The sequence below is a fragment of the Tursiops truncatus genome, chromosome 7 (assembly GCF_011762595.2).
Source record: "Tursiops truncatus isolate mTurTru1 chromosome 7, mTurTru1.mat.Y, whole genome shotgun sequence".
NCBI classification, from domain to species: Eukaryota; Metazoa; Chordata; class Mammalia; order Artiodactyla; family Delphinidae; genus Tursiops; species Tursiops truncatus.
The window spans coordinates 57,833,104-57,856,336 of record NC_047040.1 but is presented as its reverse complement, the minus strand read 5'-3'; the positions used below and the strand labels follow the sequence as shown (position 1 = coordinate 57,856,336).

The following is a 23,233-nucleotide window of genomic DNA, read 5'->3' as shown; positions in this document are numbered from 1 at the left end:
GAAGCTAAGGAAATAGAGGATAACAGGGCTGATTCATTCAAGTTACTGAACAAACCACAGTGAAAATAACGTAGCAGCACTAAACTTAAAAGGAGACATATAAATAAAGGTACAAATAGTAGCCACTAGAGATGTCTATAATTTCTTACTGAAAGAATCTAATTATTGCAATATAAAGTTCAGGTTTGAGCATTTTTGACCAGTTATAGTAACTTGAAGGAAACCCAAGAAGAGTTCAGGACTAACTTATGAGGCCAGATAAAACCATTAAGTTGGGCTTCCCTGGTGGCACATTGGTTGAGAGTCCGCCTGCTGATGCAGGGGACACGGGTTCGTGCCCCGGTCCGGGAGGATCCCACATGCCGTGGAGTGGCTGGGCCCGTGAGCCATGGCCGCTGAGCCTGCGCGTCCGGAGCCTGTGCTCCGTAACAGGAGAGGCCACAACAGTGAGAGGCCCGCGTACCGCAAAAAAAAAAGAAAAAAAAATACCATTAAGTTTTCATAACTTACAAAAAGGCTCAGGGCATGGCTTTGACTTATCAGTCTCTGAGAGATCTAAATATTAGGGGGAAAGAGAAATGACTCCAAATATAAGGGGGAAATATGGAGCAAAAAGCAGAAGATGAAAATTATAGGTCCAAGTCATTAAGCATAAGATCTAATGTAAGGATTTACTAAAACTAGAGAGCTGATTCTTTTAGAATTGCCCACAAAGTTAGTTTGTGAGCAACATGGAAGGCCAGATTATTGCTTGATAGTCTCTACTTGCTTGGGACCCCAAAATGCTATTACCATCATAAAGCCACTAGAGTTTATTTCTGTTTCACAAAGTTAATGGACGGGGATCTTGCCATCAATTATTTTCCCACCAAAATGCTAAAGGCTCTGAAATAGCAACTATGAAAGAATTTCTAACAGCTTCCTTTTCCAACCCTCAAACCAGTAAATTAAGAGTTATTTATTTAATTGGCTCATATACAGAAATCTTCCAAAACTGCGGCTGGCTTGGAAAACTACGATTTGGTCTTCCGTTGGCCTGGTTCTTTGGAGCTGAGGAACTGATGTTTATCTTCCATCTTCCTCTTTCCATCTGGTTTTCCCTAATGGCTTTCAATTACTAATCCTTTCTGTGGGTGATAAGATGGAAGGACAGCTGAGATTCATGCAAACAATTTCCTGGGCCCCATTTGAGTCTTCATTAATCACTTCAAGTATGATTCTCTGATGGGGTCTAGGTTGTCCTGACACACGACTGACAATGTAAGTTTGGGGAGATGCCCTCTGCCACGTTGGCTTCTTTGAGCATATCCCTAAGGAGGTGCAGCTACCCACCACCCTTCACAAACTATTGCATATCACAAAGATAATTTCTCTGTAACTCAAATGGTATATCTGTGGAAAGAGGAATGGCCCTCCCTGCCTCACAGGGACATTCTAAAGATTCTTAGCTCTTAAAGGGAAAAATATAGAGTATCAAGTTGAATTAGTACACTTTTCTTTCTCAGTCTTAGGACTGAATTATATTAGGGCCTTGGATTTGGCTGAATTCATAAAATATAGTAATTTATTCATTTGTTCATTTAGTCAACAACTGTTTATGTAAAACTCAAGGTGCTGATTCAGAAGTGAAACAATATTGAGGGATTAAAGCCTTTGAAACCGGGGTAGATGCCAGAATGTCATATTAATTTCTGATTCATGATTCTGAAAAATTAGCATTCTTATCTACAAAAGTGTTTCCGGTGATCTGCTGGGCTATTATAGTAGCAAGCTCAAATCAGAGTAAGTCCAACTTAATATTTGATGAACACCTGTAATATTACATAGATTATACAGGTGGCCTGCCTCTTGCTATCAGGATGTCTGTGTTAAATAGGGTAGAAACAATGAAAACATTAAAATATAAGCTCTTTGAGGCAGGGCTTAAATCTTGTACATCTTTTCTTACTTCCAGAGCCTGGCCTGTTTCCTTACAAATAGGAGGTTGAATTAAATGCAATTAATTTTGACAGGAGATGACTTAGTTCATGGAAACCAAAGAAGAAATGGGGATGATATTCTGCTGTGCTCTTAACTTGCTTAAGTTCCAAGACAACTTTTGACTAACAGAATTTCTTTATATAGATAGCTCGTGAAAGACTACTTAGAAAATAAAGTGTGAAGACATTAAGGCAAAGAAGGAGAGGGTTTACCCAGCTGGAGTTAAGAAAATAAACAGACTTAGAAGTTAGGGGAGATTTGAGAGATCCTAACAGTCTCAACAAGGAGTGCAGGTTCAATAATAGTTCACTAACAGGAAGAGGACCAGAAGGCTTTACTTGTCTTACAATTAGGGGAAGTAGAGTTAAAATACTGGTCAATATTAAAATGTAAATATGACAGGCAAATAACATATTTTAGCCTTAAAAGTCATTAGCACATTATTGGGCAAAGACACATGCTTCTTAATTGGACACAATTAGAGGTATCACAGTCTTTGTTAAGAGAAACTCCACTTTTTGATGAAGCAAGTAGGAACCTTTTGATGTTATCTTGTGAACTCAGAGGGAAACTGAAGCACTGAAAAGACAGATCTTGAAGAGAAACCTGAATATGCTGTTTCTAGCGAAGGCGGGGGAACAGTACTGAGACCCATGAAGGGACATCTGGTTGGTGATCGCTCTGAGCCTAGAGTGCAATAATGCATCACATACAAGGAAGGCCACTTTACAAAATCTCATTAATACTCATAACCACCAGTGCAATGGAATCCATAGACCTTATTTTAGAGATGAGGCAAACTGAGACCCAGGGTGGTTAAGGGCTTGCTAAGAGCACACAGACTAATATGTACTTATGTACTGACCATGTAGGCTTTTCTTTTTTTTTAAACTGTATTTGATTTCTTAAGAAGGACAGTTACAGAGGAGGACAAACCCACTATTAGAAGTTCTGTATGGAAGTTGTAGTCTCCTCATAAATTACTAAATTGATTTTTTAATACAAATAAGTGAACTTGGGCACATCTAGCAGTTCTCTAAGGGCCTGTTCACCCTGAACAACTGATCCTAACCTTGAACAAGCCACAGAGGAGAGAGACTTGGGCATGTAAATCTGACGAAGGGCAAGAGGGATGGATGTGGATAAAGGCAGAGTTAAGGAGAACAAGCGGAGCACAGCTCGGGGAGGAACAAGGAAGGAGAAAAAAAAGGCCCAAAAGACTGGGAAAACACAAAATCCAGAAACCAAACACAGTTCTCTTCAGACTGCTTCATGCTACCCACTCCTCTGGTATTGTTATTTTTATAATGATTAAATTTAAGTATTTTTCTTGCTGATTTCTACATTGAGATGATACAGAAACAGAAAACGTGTTATATGTATTTTTAAGCAAAGTAAAAACATTTAGAAGAGTGGCTTTGTGGGAGACTAAGACAATTAGCAGACAGACAGCCCGTGCTCCTTTGACAGGGACGAAGACTCCTGTCATTTTATGGAGGTAACCAAAGAATTCCAGTAGTTATGGCAGTTTTTGGCAGGGCTTTCATTTCAACTTCAAGTTTCACAAGGCTTTTCAATACATACGCAGCCTGGCGATCCCCAAAGAAGTCTTTGATGAAGGAAATTTAAATGTACAGGAAACTCCTTAAGAATAAATTAATATGAAAATATGCCAAGAATTGCATTCACTCCAAACTTCCAGGGAAACAAAACATATATACACACACACACAGGCACACGTAGCTTATTTAGCTTGGTGAACTTCCATAAAACCAACAAGCTGATGTTGCCGCCCCTCGGCATCACAGGCCATTCTTACACGTGAGTCAGGTTTGGAGCTTGGAGGACTAAGTCTGAAAGTAAAGAGGTTTTGGCTAGAGTCAGAGTTCTGACTCACAGTATGGTTTCTGAAATGCAAATTATATATTTTATTTGACAGTTTATATTGCTAACAGTCACGTGAGACATTTTCAAAAGCATGGTTTTGGCAGATTTAAAGTTACGTTACTAATAAGTGTAAAATTATCATAAAACCATTGCATCCTGCCATAGGTCCAGTATCTGTTGAAGCAAGTGTACTATCTTCACTACTTGGAAGAAACTATTCAAATACAGTTCCAAGATAAATTTTTAAAAATTAACTAATAAAAGTTGGGCTCTTGGCCAATCTAGACTGCCAAAGGTAAGCTGTTCTAGAAGAGAAGGAAGTCTGGCTTTTCAACATGCTACAGCTTCATGAATAAAAAATATTTTCAAAAATGTTGAGAGACATTTAAACTTCCTAATTGACTGTAAAGCAATTATACTCCAAAAAGATGTTTAAAAAAAAAAGAGAGAGAGGGATATCAAAGAAGGAATTTCAACATCAGAGGGTATGCTTAAATTGCTTCTGAAACATGGTAACCTTGAAGGCCCCTTCCAACTCCATGATTCTTTGATTTATGATTAGGAATCACAACAAATTTTATGAGTAAACAAGAGAAGAATGTTTTGAAAAAAGCGTTCACACACACACACACACAAGTTTCTAATTGATATTGAAGCTGAAGAAGCAACTTTAACAGTTAATGAGAGGGACTTCCCTGGCGGTCCAGTGGTTAAGACTTCGCTTTCCAATGCAGGGTGTGAAGGTTCGATCACTGGTTGGGGAGCTAAGATACCATGCCTCGTGGCCAAAAAACCAAAACATAAAACAGAAGCAGCAATATTGTAACAAATTCAATAAGACTTTAAAAAAAATGGTCCACATCAAAAAAAAATCTTAAAAAAATAGTTAATGAGAAAAATGATAGATAACTCTTGGAAAAAATTTTTTTCCCCACACAACAGGCCACCAGATTTCCTAGGGACAACAAAGAGTCTTCAGGATTCACTTTCTGTGGCAAAAAAACTTTGTGGCCATAAAACCTGCCAACCTTCCACAAAAGCTCAGACACTCAACTTATACCTTAAGGACTGAAAAAAAAAATATGCGTAGAATTCTCATCCCTAGATTTTATAACAAGGAAAGACCTTAAGAGATCATCTGGTTCAAAATTTCCCAAAGTTGGTTTCGTGAAACATTATTTTCCCAAAATGTTCTGAATAGTGGCGAGGTGATTCAGATAAGTTTGGGAGCACTCTTGAGAGTCGTAATGTACATTAGGCATCAGCAAAGCTGAGAAGCCTACAGAAAAGAAATGGTTAAGTTTTTTTAAAAAAAACTTAATTTTTATCAAACCTATTTGAGCACAGAACCCTTTCTGCAGTAAGTATTTATTAAAATCCTGTAAAATTAATGTTTTGTAGAAACCCCTTGTCTTATATACAGAGGAAGTGAAGTCCAGACAGGCTAGGGGATTGTCCCAAGGTCATACACTTAGTAGATACGAAAAAACAGATCTCTCCTTTCTAGACCCCACCTCAGTGCTCTTCCTCGTGCTGTGTTCTCTCTCCTACAAAACCTGCATTCCCTGAAGGATCACAGACTATATAAACCAGACCTTGGATGTCATCTAGTCCAAAGCCCTCCTATTTAAAGGTGGGAAACAGTCTCCACAGAGAGACTGAAAAGTGACAGAGAAGGAAAAAAGAAAGTGACACAGAAAAATCAATGCCTGTAGTAGAACCCAGCTCTTAATTCCAATGCTACTATCCTTTCCACAACAGCATACTAGCTCCTGGAAAGCCAACACTTTTTGCCTCTGAGGAAAAGGACTGATGAATGAGAGGGGATTTAGCTATGCAGGACCCAGTAAAATATTTATTAAATATTTTTAATAAATGTCAGTAGGTATCTTAAATCAGTTAAACATGATTGTCTTTACTTACAAATGTCATCCACTGTGACAGGGAATCAATGTTTCAAGCTGTTGAACAGGTCATCATCCCTGTCCTGTTGGATGACACCTGTAAATAAAATAAATCTAGTTTTGAGTGAGTAGATTTTAAGCCAACTAGATTTAAGATGCATGCAGTTTAAAGCAAAGAGTAGTTTTTAAGAGATGATTCTTAATCAAGGCTTGCTGAAGAGAAACACTTTCTGGGCTAGCTACTTCACTCTATGTCACTGGCCTTCAGCACAAAAAAATCCAGGTAATTTAACGGGTAATGTTGCCAGAATACATAGGGCATCATGGATCCCAGAGTTAAAAGCGTCCTCTAGGCACTAGCTACCTCAGTCTCTTGCCTCTGTGAATATTTATTTTCATTTTGTAGGAGGGACAACTAAGCCCCTGTGAGGTTAAATGACTAGCCCAATGTTAAATAGCTAAATGTCTGTAGCTTGAGTCCCTTAACGTACAAAAATGTATACAGAACACATTAGCAAAGGTTATCATTAGGCTGATCAAATTTGAAAGACTCACAGGTACGTATTTAAAACAATATTTCACAGATGTTAACTTAGAATATTCAAGGCACATCTTCATAACATATAATATCAGTATTAGGTATTTAAATACAAGCATTACTGAAAAATGCCATGAATGAAAAATAACCAAAAGTGAGAAAATGGGAACTAGAGTGAAAAGAACAATATTAAATACAGCATGCATTTAGGACTCTAAATTCTGGTTACTTCCAAAAAAGATGTGTAGTTCCTAACAACTTTAAGTGGATGAAAAACTATTTGCTACAGACTATAGTTTAAAATGTTGGTTTCTCTGCAGCCACAAAATGCCACTCTAAGTAAGATCTGCCAGAAACTAAAATTTGAAATGGACAATGAACATCTGAAATTTCCATTCTGTACCTAAATACTCCAAGATAATGGGAAGTATTTTAGGATGCTACCATGAGGTAATATGACTGTCACAGTAACATTACCACCAAACTCATATTGAGTGCTTACTTTGTGCCAAGCCCTCTTTGATTATTTTATACATACTATCTCATTCAGTCAATCCTCAGAAGTTGATTGTTATTACAATTTGACAAATAAGAACATTAAAGCACAGAGCCTCTGTAACTTGATGAAGTCGCTCAGCTGGTAAAATGATAGAATTTGAGCACAAATCTATTTGGTGACAGAATCAAGCTCCAATGACTATATAATACTACATTTCTTTAATATGGCAACTTAAGATACTCGAGAATATAAGAATTAGCTAACACAATTACAATTAAAATACATAAAATTATCCCAACTAAATCCCACACGATATAAAACATGAGAAAATTCTCACTTTTTCTTGGGGGATGAAAGGGAGGCTCGGGACAATTTTCAAAGTAAAATTATCTTAATGCCAAGGAATTAAAACTTCTGATGTTAACCTTAAACACATTACAATTAAAATATGACAAATGAAAAACTTAAATTGTCTTTCATAATGAAAGAAAAGTATATCTTCCGGATTCAGTTACTTCATAAGTCCATAAAGAGATAAATTCTCCTGTTACTCAAGACTGACTGATTCTCAAAACAGTATAACAGTTATTGATAGACTGAATTCAATCATGTGTATTTGAGAATACATATTATCTATCAATTTGCTAAAGAACAGAACTTTCATAAAGTAAATTATCTTTAAGGGAAACAAAGTAAGTTTGATAGATAATGTGACGCCCTTAATTCTTTATGTAATATAGCTAGTGTAAGTTATGCTTCTGACCAAAACCCCTGAACTTCTTTACTAGGAGTCATTTTTCCAACAAATTTTTAAAACTGTGAAACTGATAAAATAGGAAATAATCAGGAGTACAAAGATATACCTGACATATTTTAACTTAACAAGAATTAGATATATCAAAGCTCAGCATCACAGAAACTAGACATTAAGGAAAATGCATATCCTTTCCAAAGCACTGTGGAGAAGTCAATTTCTTCTGGCAATAATGGTTTTCTTATAAGAACCCCAAACAGAAGAAGACAAAGTGTGGTTTCATGGTAGCTTACCCTTTTCTCTGATACCCCATCCTGGCCTGTAGAATCTTTCTCATCAAGTGTCTCTTTCGGGACTGGCATATGTTTTTGGTATGCTGGCTCTCTGTTTAAGGTTGTGTATCCTATGTGCTCATAAATTGGGTTTATCGTCATCTTGGCAATGTATTCTGCTGCCTTGGTTTCAATATAGAGAGTAATCAATCCATCAGTCACCAGATCGTGGATGGACTCAAAGCGCTTCTCCCCAACAAAGTGCTTTCCATCGTAGTAGAGCCTGAAGTTTCTGGTTTGACTTCCAAATCTGCCTCAATGAAATGGGAAAGATGTTTTTAAGAAAAGTAAGCAAGTGAATTCTTTCTGAAAAAATATTTAAAACTATTGCTTTGTGTGTGTCTTCTTTGTTTAAACAAACTGTGGCTAATCTCTATGAGTCGTCTGGAATATGGAAAATTACACTTTTGAACACAAAGAATGAATCTGCAACAACTAGGGATAACTAGCCAAAAGCATGCCTACCCTAGAAGGAAAACCTTGCTCTTATTCATCTTTTTTAAGCCACTTCATTACGCCTGTAGGAAAAACACGGGAAAATAAACCTCATATACTATTAGAACACATTCAATAATCAACTGGTCAACTACATAATGTATGAAATTTCTATATTAGCATGTTCTCTCCAAGTTGATCAACAAAAGTATTCAATGTACTTCAGACCCCAACATTCATGTCTTTCAATGGGAAAGCTCCCTTTAGGGCTCACCTGAGTGTGATGCCAGCAATCATTTAAAGCAGAGCTGATTCCAGAACCTGAGTTATACAGTAGAGCAGGATGGCACACAAACACACTTTTGCTATTTCTAGCCATGGGTCAAGGACTTGCTCTTCCCTCTTACATAGTCATTCTTCTGTCTGCTTGTTGAGTTTGGGCAAGATATGCTTGCAATATATATAGGGCATATAAGTTATCAACTATTAAACTCTAGAAATTCTGTTCTCACTTTCGAGTCATCTTTCAGTGACATTTTTAAAAACCTGAAGAATGATTTACTTTTATGATAATTTCAGTATTTTGCTTCCTGTGGCAAACCTTGGAAATGGATCCAAGTTGGCATGACTAGCATCAGCGTCCTTCCAAGATGACAAAGACAAGAACATGCACTGACTTTAATAAAAGCTGATGCCAAAAGGCACCAAGGGCCAAGTCACAGTCTCTGGAAGCTAGCTCCGAGTGAGCTTAATTTAAAACTAAACAAATCAGACAGGATATATTTAATTTCACTGTTAAAAATACACAGAACAGAGATGAACTAAAATACTAAATTAATAGCTGTTTAAGTAAAGTGTTTAAATAGAACTGCAAACTTATGCAACAATACTATTCTGGTATAGGTTACATTTCAGGAGGACAGGAGTTAGAACCTTCTTAAGATTTCACTTTAAATGTGCCCTAAAAAAGGGAAACAAAAAAAATTTTTAATAGTGGCCTGAGGTATCTCTGTTTCTGTCGTTCAAATTAGACTTTAATAGTTATTTAATCTAGAACCCAATATTCTATCCATGCTGGTCCTTCTTCTAAAATAAAATTGATCTACCTTTTGGTTCTTTAAAAGCAATTAAATTTTGATTTATACTCAAGTGAATGATCCATATAATTCCACTTTCCCATTCTCATTTTCCTCTAATGTTAAAGACACATTTCTCCTAAGTAAATTTTCATTATAATGCAGGTCTAAAAAGTTGGAAGGTAAAATTTCTACACCAAAGTTAAACATAAACTTTTTGTCAGTTTAATATACTGCTATTTCCTTTTCACTAATTTTCATCATTTGTTATTGAGAAATAAACATAGCCACTTCATACATTTTATAAGGTTCATATAGCAATAAACACAACATTGTTTAACATTAAGTTCCTTTATATTTCAGTTGTATTCAGAGGCATTTCAGCAAGGGATTTAGACCATTTTACTCCTGCAGGGGCTTAAGATTTTACAATAAGCAGTTTCACAATGGGTATGGCACTTAAAATAAAGACTATCTAAGTAATGGTGGCAGGCATTTGTCACTCAACTGTCTTCTGAAATCTGAGAAGTATGGGAGCAGAGGGTGGAAGGGAAGATGGCTGAACTGGCCTACATGGGTTGGGATGGTTAATCAAAAGAGTGGAAATCTAAGGTTAGATTTCTTGGCACTTGACAATGGAGCTGTTTCTAAGCCATCCAAGAAGAGAGTTTCCTGGCTACCTCTAGGTTATTGGGCAAAAAAGTCTAAATAAGTTTGTCCGTTTCTCTTTCTCAACTCAGTGACTTTAAGAGACCATATGCACAATTCCCAGTTCCTCTTCAGCCTGTACTTGAGCTCTAGACTTCCAGTCCAATCAAGCTTCCAGCCTTAAGGAAGCTGATCAGATAACTAAAATAACTCATAATATGGGTTGATTAAAACAATGTCAAAGGACAAGAAAATGAATTTCCATTTTGGAACTATGACAATTATGATTGAACTTTTAAGAAAAATTGCATTATTTTTACTAAAGGAACTGTAAGCTTTGTAAGCCTACTCGGAACATCCCTCTCTTTTATTTTGGAAGCTACATAAAAAACAGCATCGCCCTACAGACTGACAGAGAGATTTCTCCCCTTCCTTGATCTGAAAAGGCATGACAGAGAATCTTTGAGCAAGGTGGGGAATGAGTGTGTCTATTCTACAAAAAGGAGCCATAAAAAGGAGATGCCAAATCTAAGGGCAAATAAAGAATCCTTCCTTATAAAACTTATCACTCACAGACTGTCATTTATACAACATTTAACAAGACACCCAGGAACTCTTAAATGTTAGGTAGTTCATAATAAAGTTCCTGTTTCCTCGATAACCTCAATGGGAAATAAACAAACATAAAAACAAGTCAATACAAAGACAAGATGAAATTGCTGAATTTTAAAAAGTTCATCTTTAGATTGATTTCTAAAAAATGATTATAATAATGTGTATAGCCTTGTTCATATACAGAAAAGTTACATTTCTCTACAGTGATACATGAAACCAAGTAAATCCAGTATCTCCCTCACATTAAGAAAACCAAGAAACTCACTGTTTAACTAGATCTGACATATTACACTTAAGCCTACATAAGATCTCAGAGCTACTGTTTATGTCCCAGTACAAAAGACCTTTGCAGTCTTGAAATACGGTTTGGACAGGGACAGGCAAGTCCCCGGTCCTATGTGTTTAACAGAAAACCTCAGGCTTCAGCATCAGACAAATTAAGTTTAAATCCTGGATCTGCCACTTAGCTGCGTGATTTTGGGAATATTATTCTTCAGATTCTGCATCTAGAAAAGAGGAATAACATTACCCTATACAATAATAACATTACACGGCTGTGAAGATTACATAAGAATATTTAAGTTAAAGCTAAGTACAGCTGACCCTTGAACAACACAGGTTTGAACTGCACTGGTCCACTTAGAGACACGGGTTTTTTCAACAGTAAATCCTACAGCACTACACTATCTGTGGCTGGTTGAATCCACAGATCTGGAACCATGGATACAGAGGGCCAACTACAAGTGATATGCGGATTTTCCAGTGTGCAGAGGGTAGGTGCCCCTAACCACCATACTGTTCAAGGGTCAACTGTATATAGTACGTTCAACAGTAGTCCCCTTTCTCCTCTGTTAGCTTAGACCTCTGCAGAGAATTACAGAATGATTACCAAACAATAAAGTAAAACAAAAGATGTTCGATAAATATGCACTGAAGACAGCTGAATAAATAATTGGTAATGCTGGTTGTATAGGAACATCTCTGCGCGGGCTGACTTTACAGTCAGTGAAAGACAAGGAGTTCTTTGTGACTTTTTTTTACTCAGGATACCCCTGAGTATGTTTATACCATGTGGTTAACTGAGTGGAAATACAACAGAGTGCAAAGAGGGGAGGAGAGAAGCTGGGAGAGTCCTTCCACAGGAGCTTGAGAGTCAGGTTTCTGATTTCAAGGAAGAAAGGTCAGTAAATATACTTGTATTGAAAGCAGGACATATTAAATGGATCTAGTGACGACTACTGAACTCTTGAAGGCAGAGTACTGATTTGTAAAAACGGTTAATGCTAAACCATTTTCCCTGCATTTTTATAGGAAAATATTCTTTTCACTTTTTCTTATATTTATTTCCTGCTTCTGCCCTTTCTTTTACATATCTGTTCATTCTTTTGATGAATATGTTTGAAGCTGTATAGGTATAGGTCCAACCCTCACCTAGATAGAGTTCAACAAGATGAAAATTCATTTTCTCCAAAGTGGTACTGTAGCTAACAAATAGAAAGACTGGGATAATCTGCTCTGAACTGCTACTGTTGTATATAATTACCACTTTCTACAAAGAATGTCTTTTTCTCCAGTGATTCCAGGTTTTGGTTTTCATGTTTTAAAAAACTGTTTAATGCTGTGCCCAGCTGCATTCAAATGAATTTCAAAATACATAATTCTAACAGCTAGCTTTAAAAAGTGAACAAAACTCTTAATACCATCCTTTCTATTTTTTAGCAAGTAAATCGCACTCATAAATACTCAATCCAGAGGTACAAAGTGATGAAAATATATACAGAGAATAACCTTTGGGATCCTCCTTTCTTTTTCTAAAACCAAGAATTAGTTCTGATTTGAGGCCAAAGTATTTGGAAGTATCTCCAAAGGAAAGCTCCAAGCTAACAGAGGTTTTCTGTCAACAAACTGAAAACAAAACATATACAACACACTTGTCTAAGTTAACAATAAAATGTTAGAACTATTTCCAGAAACCAACACAGGAAAACAATTTTATTTATCACAAATATGTATTTGTGTATTGTTTAGCAGAGTCAAAGAACCTAACCTAGTGGTGAAATAAAAATGTTTCATAAATTCTTCTAATCATAAACAAACTCTCGGAACAAGGGTTAAAACAGAGACAAGAATATGATGAGGCATTCACTTAAATACTAAAAAATGAATCTAGATTGACTAAGAAAGGCTAAGGGAGACAGAACTTAGCTATATACAATTTCACAATATTTTCTCCATCTAAAATTTTGTTAGGATACTACTTTTTTCTATCTTGCTGTATAATTTTGGATGGCAAAATGGGGCAAAATATTAAAATATGTGAACTCATGATGATATTCCCGTGGCAAAATAAATCATCTTCAGGAAAGAAGCAAACCAATGTACCTAATTAAACTTTCAAAGGTGGCACCAGGCAGCTCTGCAAGGTGGAACTGATATGGAAGAAGAGTTGAAGAAAGTCTGTTTAAGAAACAGTTAGACATCCCCCCACACTCCCTAATCCTGTCCCCAGTGCAACCCCTTCCCCACTCTGGTGGAAGACTTGAGCTCTATTCTCTGGATAGTAAATCAAGGAGATTTTGAACTGAGGAATGCCAGACAGAGTTGAAGGCAGAGATACCATCCTGAAAACTAAGTGAAAGTTTTAAATACTGAAGATTGAGACTTCATCTCTCTACACCACCAGGTTAGAAGGCTTGTAGTACCTTTCCTTATAAGAGTGGGAGATTCTTCTCTGGGAAATCCTATCAGCTCAACTGAAAAGACAAGAATAGAGACATCGCCCTATAATTGGGAGGCTTCTCTCAAGCTCCCAGAACTACCAGTCAACTTTTTAGTTTTTATTTGCCTCAAGAAATTTTCTAATTTCCCTTGTGATTTCTTCTTTGATCCATTGGTTATTCAAGAGTGTATTGTTTAATTTCTATATATCTGTGAATTCTCCAGTTTTCCTACTGCTCTTGACTTCTAATTTTATTTTATTGTGATTGGTAAAGATATTTGATATGATTCAATCTTCTTAAATATATTAAGACTTGTTTTGTGACCAATGTGAATGCTCCCCTCTTCTCAATGCACACACACCATATGTGTGCTTGAGAAGAATGTGTATTCTGGGGCTGTTGGGTGAGTGTTCTGTATATGTTTGTTAGGTCCAACTGACGTATAACATTGTTCAAGTCCTTCTTTTTCTTATTGATCTGTCTAGTTCTATCCATTTAGTGCCAAATAAACTTAAATATGAGCAAGCAGCTAAGGACCACCTGACATCTGAGGAAAATCTCTCTCATGAAGGACAAAGATAGATAAACAAACAGAATTAAACCAAGCTGAAGGAAACAAACCATGCAAAGACATGACAATATTTTTTTAAATTATCGATGTTTAAAGAAACAAAAATGGGATGTTTCCTATTTCTATTCTTGAATAGGATTCAGCAAGAAATGTTAGGATGCTATAAGAAAAGGAGTAAATATAGAATACATAGAAAAATAAGTTAAAAAAAGGAAATATAACATAAGTGAAAATGTTAATGAAGAAACGAAAGATAAAGTTGAGAAAATATTTAAGAAGAGCAAAAAGATGAAAAATAGAGGAAAAAAAAAAAAGATAGAGAATCGATCCAGGAAGTCCAACATCTAGATAATAGGAGGTCTGGAAAGAGAAAACAGAAGGGGAAGAAATCTAAAAGGTAATTCAAGAAAATTTATCACAATTGAAGACTATAAGTTTATACAATAGACAAAAATAGGCCCACACCAAGAGGGTAAACATGAAAAGATGCTCAAAGAGCAGTCCAGTAAATAGAAATTATATCTTTAGAATGATGAAATTTTACAAGTCTGACAATACCAAGAACTGGCAAGGATACAGAGCCACTAATATAACCAACACCAGGCATACTGTTTAACAAAATAGTTTTAAAATATCTAGTAAAATTTAATACATGCATACCTATGACATAGCAATCCTATTCCTAGATAATATTCCAGACAATATGAGTGATTATGTGGATAGATCACATCTTGGGTCACAAATCAAGCCTTGGTAAATTTAAGAAAACTGAAATCATATCAAGCACCTTTTCGGACCACAACGCTATGAAATTAGAGATCAATTACAGGAAAAAAACTGTAAAAAACACAAACACATGGAGGCTAAACAATATGTTACTGAACAATCAATGGATCACTGAAGAACTCAAAGAGTAAATCTAAACATATCTAAAGATAAATGACAATGAAAACACAACAATCCAAAACCTACAGGACGCAGCAAAAGCAGTTCTAAGAGGTAAGTTTATAGCAATACAATCCTACCTCAAGAAACAAGAAAAAACCTCAAACAACCTATCCTTACACCTAAAGCAACTAGAGAAAAAAGAACAAACAAAAACCCTGTTTCACTCTCAGACATCCTTCAGTTTCCAAATCAGACTCTATTTTTTCAGAATAGCCTTCCCTGACTGTGATTCCTTGGATTTAAATCAGATTCTCCTTTACACAGTGATAGCACCTGTGCTTTCCCTCCACAGTGCTCACCTCAGTTTTTAATTCTATATTTGTGGGACAATTTCGTTAAAGGCTAACCCTCTCACCATCTGACAGACTCTTTAAGCCAGGGATCTTGACTGTCCTGTTCAGCCTTGTATCTCCAGCACCCAGAAGAGTAACATTACAATTTTTTTTAGAAACAAAACAATAACAAAATACATTTTTTTAAATGCCAAAAATGTTATTTATTTTGGGGGCAGTAAGACTACAGGTAATATTTTTCTTTTCTTACTTTTCTGCATTTTACATATTTTCTGTAGCATACATGTTAATAAAAAACAAAAGTTTATGATGGACCTAAATTTAAATAAACAAATATAACTAATGAAAACCAGAGTTTTAAAAAATCAGGAGGTGAAACCAGACCTTATGAAGAATTAATTCAAATAACAAACTTCTGACATATTTATTGACATGGAAAATGTTCATGATATACAGCTAATTGAAAACATATGCCATAAAATAGTGTACTTGGTATGAAACCATTTCTATTCAACCCAGAAAAGTACTAGAATTTCATACACTTCAATTTTAACAGTGATTATCTCTGACTAGTGGGATTAGAGGTGATTTTTTGCTTTTCTTTCTGCTTTTCTGTTTTTTCCCAAATATCGTTTTCTGTATTATATATATATGTTAGGGAAAACTAATCTCTTTAAACAGCTATGCACTCTTGTGGATTTACAATACGGTTCAATTTGCAACCCATTTTTAGGAATACACCTATTTTCTTCAAGTAAGGGATGCTTTATATTAAACTACCCATTCCCTACTGTGCCATATCAATTACTTTCTATAATTTGTTTTATTAAAGCCTACTTGACCAGAAGGTCCTTGATAAGAATTACTACACCAATATTTTTTTAAAGCTTATGGCACTGACAACATGGTATTGCATTTTAAAGTAAATCATGCTATTGTTTTTATCAATTTTAATTTTCTGACATTGCAGGACTACTAAATTCTATGGTTGTTATGTGTTTTGTCACCTACTCTTATATTCAGAAAATGTCCCCAAAGTGATTCACAAGCTTAACTAAGAGAAGCAGAAAAGCATTTTCGAAAAATTATTCTGCAGAACACTATTTTCCACTTATTCCAAATAGCACAACAAAGAGGCTTGCAGGAAATGAAATGAAACCATGGTAACAACTAAACCTATCATGAGCTACCAGATCAAGAGAACACATAGTACATTACACGTCAACGCCTACCAGAAGCATAATCTTTCCCCAGTTCCTTTTGATCCTTCTTCCTAAACATGAAAAAAGCTTTCAACTAATTTTCATATTTTAAAAATGTGAAAGCCCCTGTACCATGACTTTACCCAGGAATTCTTTGGCTGGGTTCACTTTAAAAGTCAACCTAATGATCTGAGATTCAATTAGAAATTGTTTTTTTCAATCATTAGCAAATTACATTTCCTACTTCATGGCATCTTATCATTTTCTAATACAGTAGCAATAGTTTCTTCATACTAAATCTCAGAGTTGTAAAGATTAAGTAACATTCTCTCAGGAATTCCTTAATAGAATCTTACCAGCATTCTAAACTCAAAGCCATAATAAATTAAATCACAAATGCATTTACATAATAGGAAGGAGCCCATTTTATCATCTTGTTGCCCATTCTACTACCAATCATCAACCCCTATCATAGAAACTGAAGCTAAACTCACAGAATGTAGCTCAATGTGTTCTTAAACTACCAACCATCAGCTAAGACTAAATAAACAAGGTATTGATGGCTTTTATTACATAACTATACAGCCAGGCAGACAACAGGGCAAAACTTCTGGAAAGACTAGAGATGATCTTTGCTGCTATGGTTAGCCACTACCAAATAACTGTCACATGTAATAAAATACAATGTACATACATGCCATAAAAATATATGTATATTTTATGCACAACCAATTTCTGGAAGGATAGACAAATAACTGTGAATGGCATTATCTCTATGGAGTGGAACTAGAAGTATGTGGAGGGAAAGTAATGTAATTTATCATTATATACAATTCTCTTATTTGAAAAAAATATTTTTTTACAACAGCCATGCATTGTTTTCATAGTCATAATAGAGATGTGGTAAATGACATGGATGCAAGTATACTATTATTTTTACAGATTATTATTGCTGTTTTTCTCTGAAAAGTTGTCCAAACTCACTACAAAATTATTTTTATAAGCACATATGATCACCAAATGATTTTATAATGTAATTTTAGCTTAAATAATTAAACTTTACATATACTTAATTTGGCTTTTCTCTTTTTGGAGAGAGAGGGGTAGAAAGTTAACCCTTGAGAATTAGTTGGAGGAAATTTCATCCTTAAAGGCTTTAAACAAAGGTTTATCTGCTTAAAAATGGTACTGTATTGATAACTTAAAAATCTTTATTAAAAACTTACTGACTTAAAAGCTACGGGTTTACTCTTGTGCCACACCCCTTTTCAACTTACATAGTGCTACATGTTTTATTATTATTTTGGATGTTGTTTTTAACAGGTTATATTTTCTGTTTCTTAGCTTTTTCTTCTTGAGCAAGTTAAGCCTCAGTTTTCTTGTAAAACGCAGAAAATATAGTATCTACTCCATGGGCTTATTTTGTAGATAAAACTGAGTTTTCCAACCTGTTTGTCAGGAACAGAGGTTAGAGGCTACACGATATCAAATCTGTCAGCCCTTTCAGAGGCCGGGACGGTCTAATGCAGCTCAAGTCCTGGCACTGGCCACATTTGGCCACAGTCAGCCCCCTGCATTTACTCTCAGTGTGCCACGTAACAGCATAATTTTCAATGGGTGCCACACAGGAAAAAGCATTAGAAAATACTGAAAGATAATCCACATAGGTATTTACCACAGTGCATGACACAGTAAATATTCAGTAAACATTAACTATTATCATATGTATAAAACCAGTAGGCCCGGGCTTCCCTGGTGGCGCAGTGGTTGGGAGTCCGCCTGCCGATGCAGGGGATGCGGGTTCGTGCCCCGGTCCGGGGGGATCCCACATGCCACGGAGCGGCTGGGCCCATGGGCCATGGCCGCTGGGCCTGCGCGTCCGGAGCCTGTGCTCCGCGGTGGGAGAGGCCACAGCGGTGAGAGGTCTGCGTACCGCAAAAAAAAAAAAACAAACAAAAAAAACCCAGTAGGCCCATTAATAAAATACGTGGGTATGCAACTCGTTCATAGGAAAGGAGGCATGTTATCAACATATTCTGGAGCTGTCTCCGGTTACCAAGAAACAGACCTTACATTAAAAGAACCTGGTATGTCTCCTACTGCACCTTAAAGTAGATAGATATACAAGTCAGATTCCAGTTTCTCTTTCAGAGTAGACAGCCAGAGTTGGAATTTTATCTCCTATATCAAAGTTCCTGTTGATTAGCCAGAAAATGTACTTGAAACTCAATTCCACCCTAAAAGAACTGCTTGGTGGAATCTGCCTTATGCTGTGCCTTAAAAATGCAAAACCCAAAAATATCTTGAAATCCGCTTTTTTGATTTCTCTACCTTCTGCTTTAAACCCATTGCTATAGATGCATACTTTTTGAGAGGGAACTGAAGTTTGAATAGAAAGAACATCAGTTAATAAAAACCATGCTGTGCATAAAATCTGAAAAATGAAGTACCATTTGAGAGTAAAGTGCAAATCAAAACCACAATGAGATACCACTTCACACCCACTAGGATGTCACACCCACTGTTTAAATCAAAGACATGATAACAGGTATTGGCGAGGAGTGGAGAAATTAGAACCCTCACACATTGCTGGTGGGATTATAAAATGGTAAAACCACTTTGGAAAAAAATTTGGCAGTTCCTCAAAATGTTAAACACAGAGTTACAATATGATCCGGCAATTTCACTCCTAGGTATATACCCATGAGAAATAAAAACATATGTACACACAAAGCCTTGTACACAGCATTATTCATAGTAGCATTATTCGTAATAGCCAAAAAGTGGAAACAACTCAAATGTCCATCAACTGATGAATGGATAAGCAAAACATGATATATATCCAAATACTGGAACAGTATTCAAATATTTATTAATAAAAAGAAATAAAGTACTGATATGTGCAACAACATGGATGAACCTTGGAAATATGCTAAGGGAAAGAAGCCACTCACAAAAGAACACATATTATACACAATTCCACAGTTATGAAACATCCAGGATGTATAAATCTACAGAGATAAAAAAGTAGGTTAATGGTTATCTGAGGCTGGGAGGGTTGGGAGAAATGGGAAATGACTGTAAATGGGTATGCAGTTTCTTTTTAGGGTGATTAAATGTCCTAAGATTGATTATGTTGCATAACTTTGTGAATGCACTGAAAACCACTGATTTGTACACTTTAAATGGGTGAATTGGTATGTTATTTATAACTAAAAGAAGGGAAAAGTTAAAAAAAAAAGACTAAGATACAACACATGCAAAAGCCAAGCTTGGGAATAAAGTTAGAAAAAAAGAAAAAGGCTGAATTTTTGTTAATACAGAGAAACAGTGCTTGGTTGCCATAAGTACATGTTTCAGAACACTCTTAGGATAGGAGGTAAACCTTTTTTGGTACAGGGGAAAGAATCAGAAAACAGGAAGAAAAAGAACTGGTGAGGTAACTACGTCTTAAAATTTTTTTCCTCTATCAATTGAACACTTTAACAAGAAGTCTTTTAGGTTCATTTATCCAAAAGGGGTCTGAAAAAAATATTTAAAAAAATGGGGAGGGTGTCTATCTGACTTACCAAACAGAAGAAACCTGGTAAATTTTTATCCTTCTTTTCTCTCCTTTAATCCCAACATTTAGTTCTAATTTATTAACTGAAAGTGAGAAATAACTCAAAGGCTCTTAAGAGTCAGCCTATACATTTTAAGTTTTTTCTCCCTGTAGATGAACCACATCAGAAGCCATTAATCAGAAAGTTACATTCTATGAGGCCACCATCACCGATACCAAAACCAGGCAAGGATACCACAAAAAGAGAAAATTACAGGCTAACATCACTGATGACTACAGACGTAAAAATCCTCAACAAAATACTAGCAAACCAACTCCAACAGTACATTAAAAGGATCATACATCATGATCAAGTGGGATTTATCCCAGGGATGCAAAGATTCTTCAATATCCACAAATCAATCAATGTGATACACCACATTAACAAACTGAAGAATAAAAACCATATGATCATCTCAAAAGATTATAAAAAGCTTTTGATAAAATTCAACATCCATTTATGATTAAAGAAAAACAAAACTCTTCAGAAAGTGGGCACACAGGAAACATACCTCAACATAATAAAGGCCATATATGACAAACCCACAGCTAACATCATAGTCAATTGTGAAAAGCTGAAAGCATTTCCTCTAAGATTAGAAACAAGATAAGGAGGCCCACTCTGGTCATTTATATTCAACATAGTTTTGGAGGTCCTAGCCACAGTGATCAGAGAGGAAAATGATATAAAAGGAATCCAAATTGGAAAAGAAGAAGTAAAAACTGTCACTGTTCACAGATGACATGATGCTATACACAGAAAATCCTAAAGATGCTACCAGAAAACTACTAGAGCTCATCAATGAATTCAGTAAAGTTGCTGGACACAAAATTAATATACAGAAATCCTGCACCTATACACTAATGACAAAATATAAGGAAGAGAAATTAAGGAAACAATCCCATTTACCACTGTATCAAAAAGAATAAAATACCTAGGAATAAACCTAGCTAAGGAAGCAAAAGACCTGTACTCTGAAAATTGTAAGATACAATGAAAGAAATTAAAAATGACACAAACAGGGCTTCCCTGGTGGCACAGTGGTTGAGAGTCCACCTGCCAATGCAGGGGACACGGGTTCGTGCCCTGGTCCAAGAAAATCCCACATGCCGCAGAGAGGCTAGGCCCGTGAGCCATAGCCACTGAGCCTGCGCGTCTGGAGCCTGTGCTCCGCAACGGGAGAGGCCAAAACAGTGAGAGGCCTGCGTACCGCAAAAAAAAAAAAAAAAATGGCATAACAGATGGAAAGGTATACCATGTTTTTGGATTAGAAGAATCAGCATTATTAAAATGACCATACTACCCAAGGCAATCTACAGATTCAATACAATCCCTATCAAATTACCGATGGCATTTTTCACAGAACTAGAACAAAATATTTTAAAATTTGTACAGAAATACAAAAGACCCCATATAGTCAAAGCAATCTTGAGAAAGAAGAATGGAGCTGTAGGAATCATGCTCCCTGGCTTCAGACTATATTACAAAGCTACAGTAATTGAAACAGTATGGTACTGGCACAAAAACAGACATACAGATAATGGAACAGGATAGATTTGAAGTAAGTCAGATAGAGAAAGACTAATACCATATGATATCACTTATATGTGGAATCTAAAAAAATGATACAAATGAAATTATTTACAAAACAAAAATAGACTCACAGACAGAAACAAACTTATGGTCACCAAAGGGGATAGTGGGGGCTATGGGGGGAGATAAATTAGGAGTTTGGGATTAACATATACACACTACTATATATAAAACAGATAAACAACATGGACCTACTGTATTGCAAAGGGAACTCTATTCAATATCATGTAATAATTTATAATGGAAAAGAATCTGAAAAGGAATATATATATATGTATATATATAAAACTGACTCACTTTGCTGTCCACCTGAAACTAACACAACACTATAAATTAACTATACTTCAATTTTTAAAATAGTTTAAAAAGACCCTCAAAAAAAAAGAAAAGAAGAGAAAAGAAAGTTACTTGGTGAACATGGAGTCCAGAGCAAGAGGAACTGAGTGAATCGAATGTTTAATAGACTATTTCTCAAAGAGTGTTTCACAGAGAGATTCCACAAAAAGAGGGTCTCATAATCAAATGAGTTTGGGAAATGCAGCATAGTTCTATTAAAAATGCTCACAGGCTCTGAGAAATACTGCATCAAAGAAACCCAACTGATTATGGTTAGTGGCAGGGAGACTCACACAGCTCCTTTATGAGCATCTCCATACTAGAGATAGCACTGCCAATGTTGGTCAAGACTCCCCTCTCCCACAGACCCTGGACTCTAGAACACACCTCTGTGACTTCCCTTTCTATTGCCCCCAAGGCTGTCCCTCTCCTTCTGATCAATGATTTAAATAAGGTGACACATTTCACTTGGAGTCATATCTTCAAAGACTTAGGAGGTACTGTCTTTCACTTTGACCCAAGGTTGCAGCTAGTGTCTTCAATTTTTCCCAAAATGAAAATAACCCTATTGATTTTTTTTGTCTGATTGTAAAAATGATACACATGGCATTGTGAAAAAAAAATCAGGCAACTCAGAAAGGTACAGAGAAGCAAAAATCACCTTTAAGTTAAAACTCAGAGACAACACTATGAACACTGGCAATCATTCTTTTAGACAGCTGTCTACTTACATATATACCCTATACATACAGACAGACACACACACACACACACGTATATTAAATAGTATGATACTCTACATACTGTCCTGTATAATGAATTTTATTTTGTAGATTAACATAGGGTATACTTCAGAACTTATCAAATAAGAAATATTGTTTAAAGAAAATATATGTCCAAACATCATGCTTTCTCAGTTTTTTAATTCTCATTTGTTTTCCAGTACCTAAAATTTTTCAAAATAATTCTTATCATTATGGTCAGCATAAAATCAACAGGAAGTGCCAAGCACTGTGGGTATGAAACATTCTCTGGAATATTTCCAAAATCTGTTCTGGAATATCTAGACACAGGACTTGGAGATTATCAAGACTCTTTTACACGTGTGTCATCTTGCTCTTCTCCAAGTTTAGAGAAGCTAAAATGAGTCAGACTCAACAGAAATGTCCCTAGGGTTGCCAAATTTGGAGTTAACATTTCTCCTCAAAGGGAACCCTTTAAAATCTATAAGGTATCTAGAATCTCTTTTGAAGATCACTTTTCCATTGCCCAAGGAAAACTACTTACTAAATTAATTATC

General features: G+C 35.9%; 1 protein-coding gene across 7 annotated transcripts in view; it reads right to left on the bottom strand.

Moving 5' to 3' along the window:
- CHN1 (chimerin 1) overlaps nt 1-23,233 on the bottom strand; it is a 176,367-nt gene that overhangs the window by 79,271 nt on the left and 73,863 nt on the right. For 3 of the 7 annotated variants that reach the window (XM_019922598.3, XM_073807549.1, XM_073807548.1), the window contains one exon: nt 7,856-8,144. The exons of 1 other annotated variant lie outside the window; for it this stretch is intronic. In XM_019922598.3, the coding sequence (XP_019778157.1) occupies nt 7,856-8,144 (289 nt within the window). Of the gene's footprint in view, nt 1-5,790; nt 5,869-7,855; nt 8,145-8,359; nt 8,404-8,603; nt 9,219-23,233 lie in introns of those variants that run through there. 3 more of the 7 variants (XM_019922600.3, XM_019922599.2, XM_019922602.3) reach the window with 3 other exon arrangements.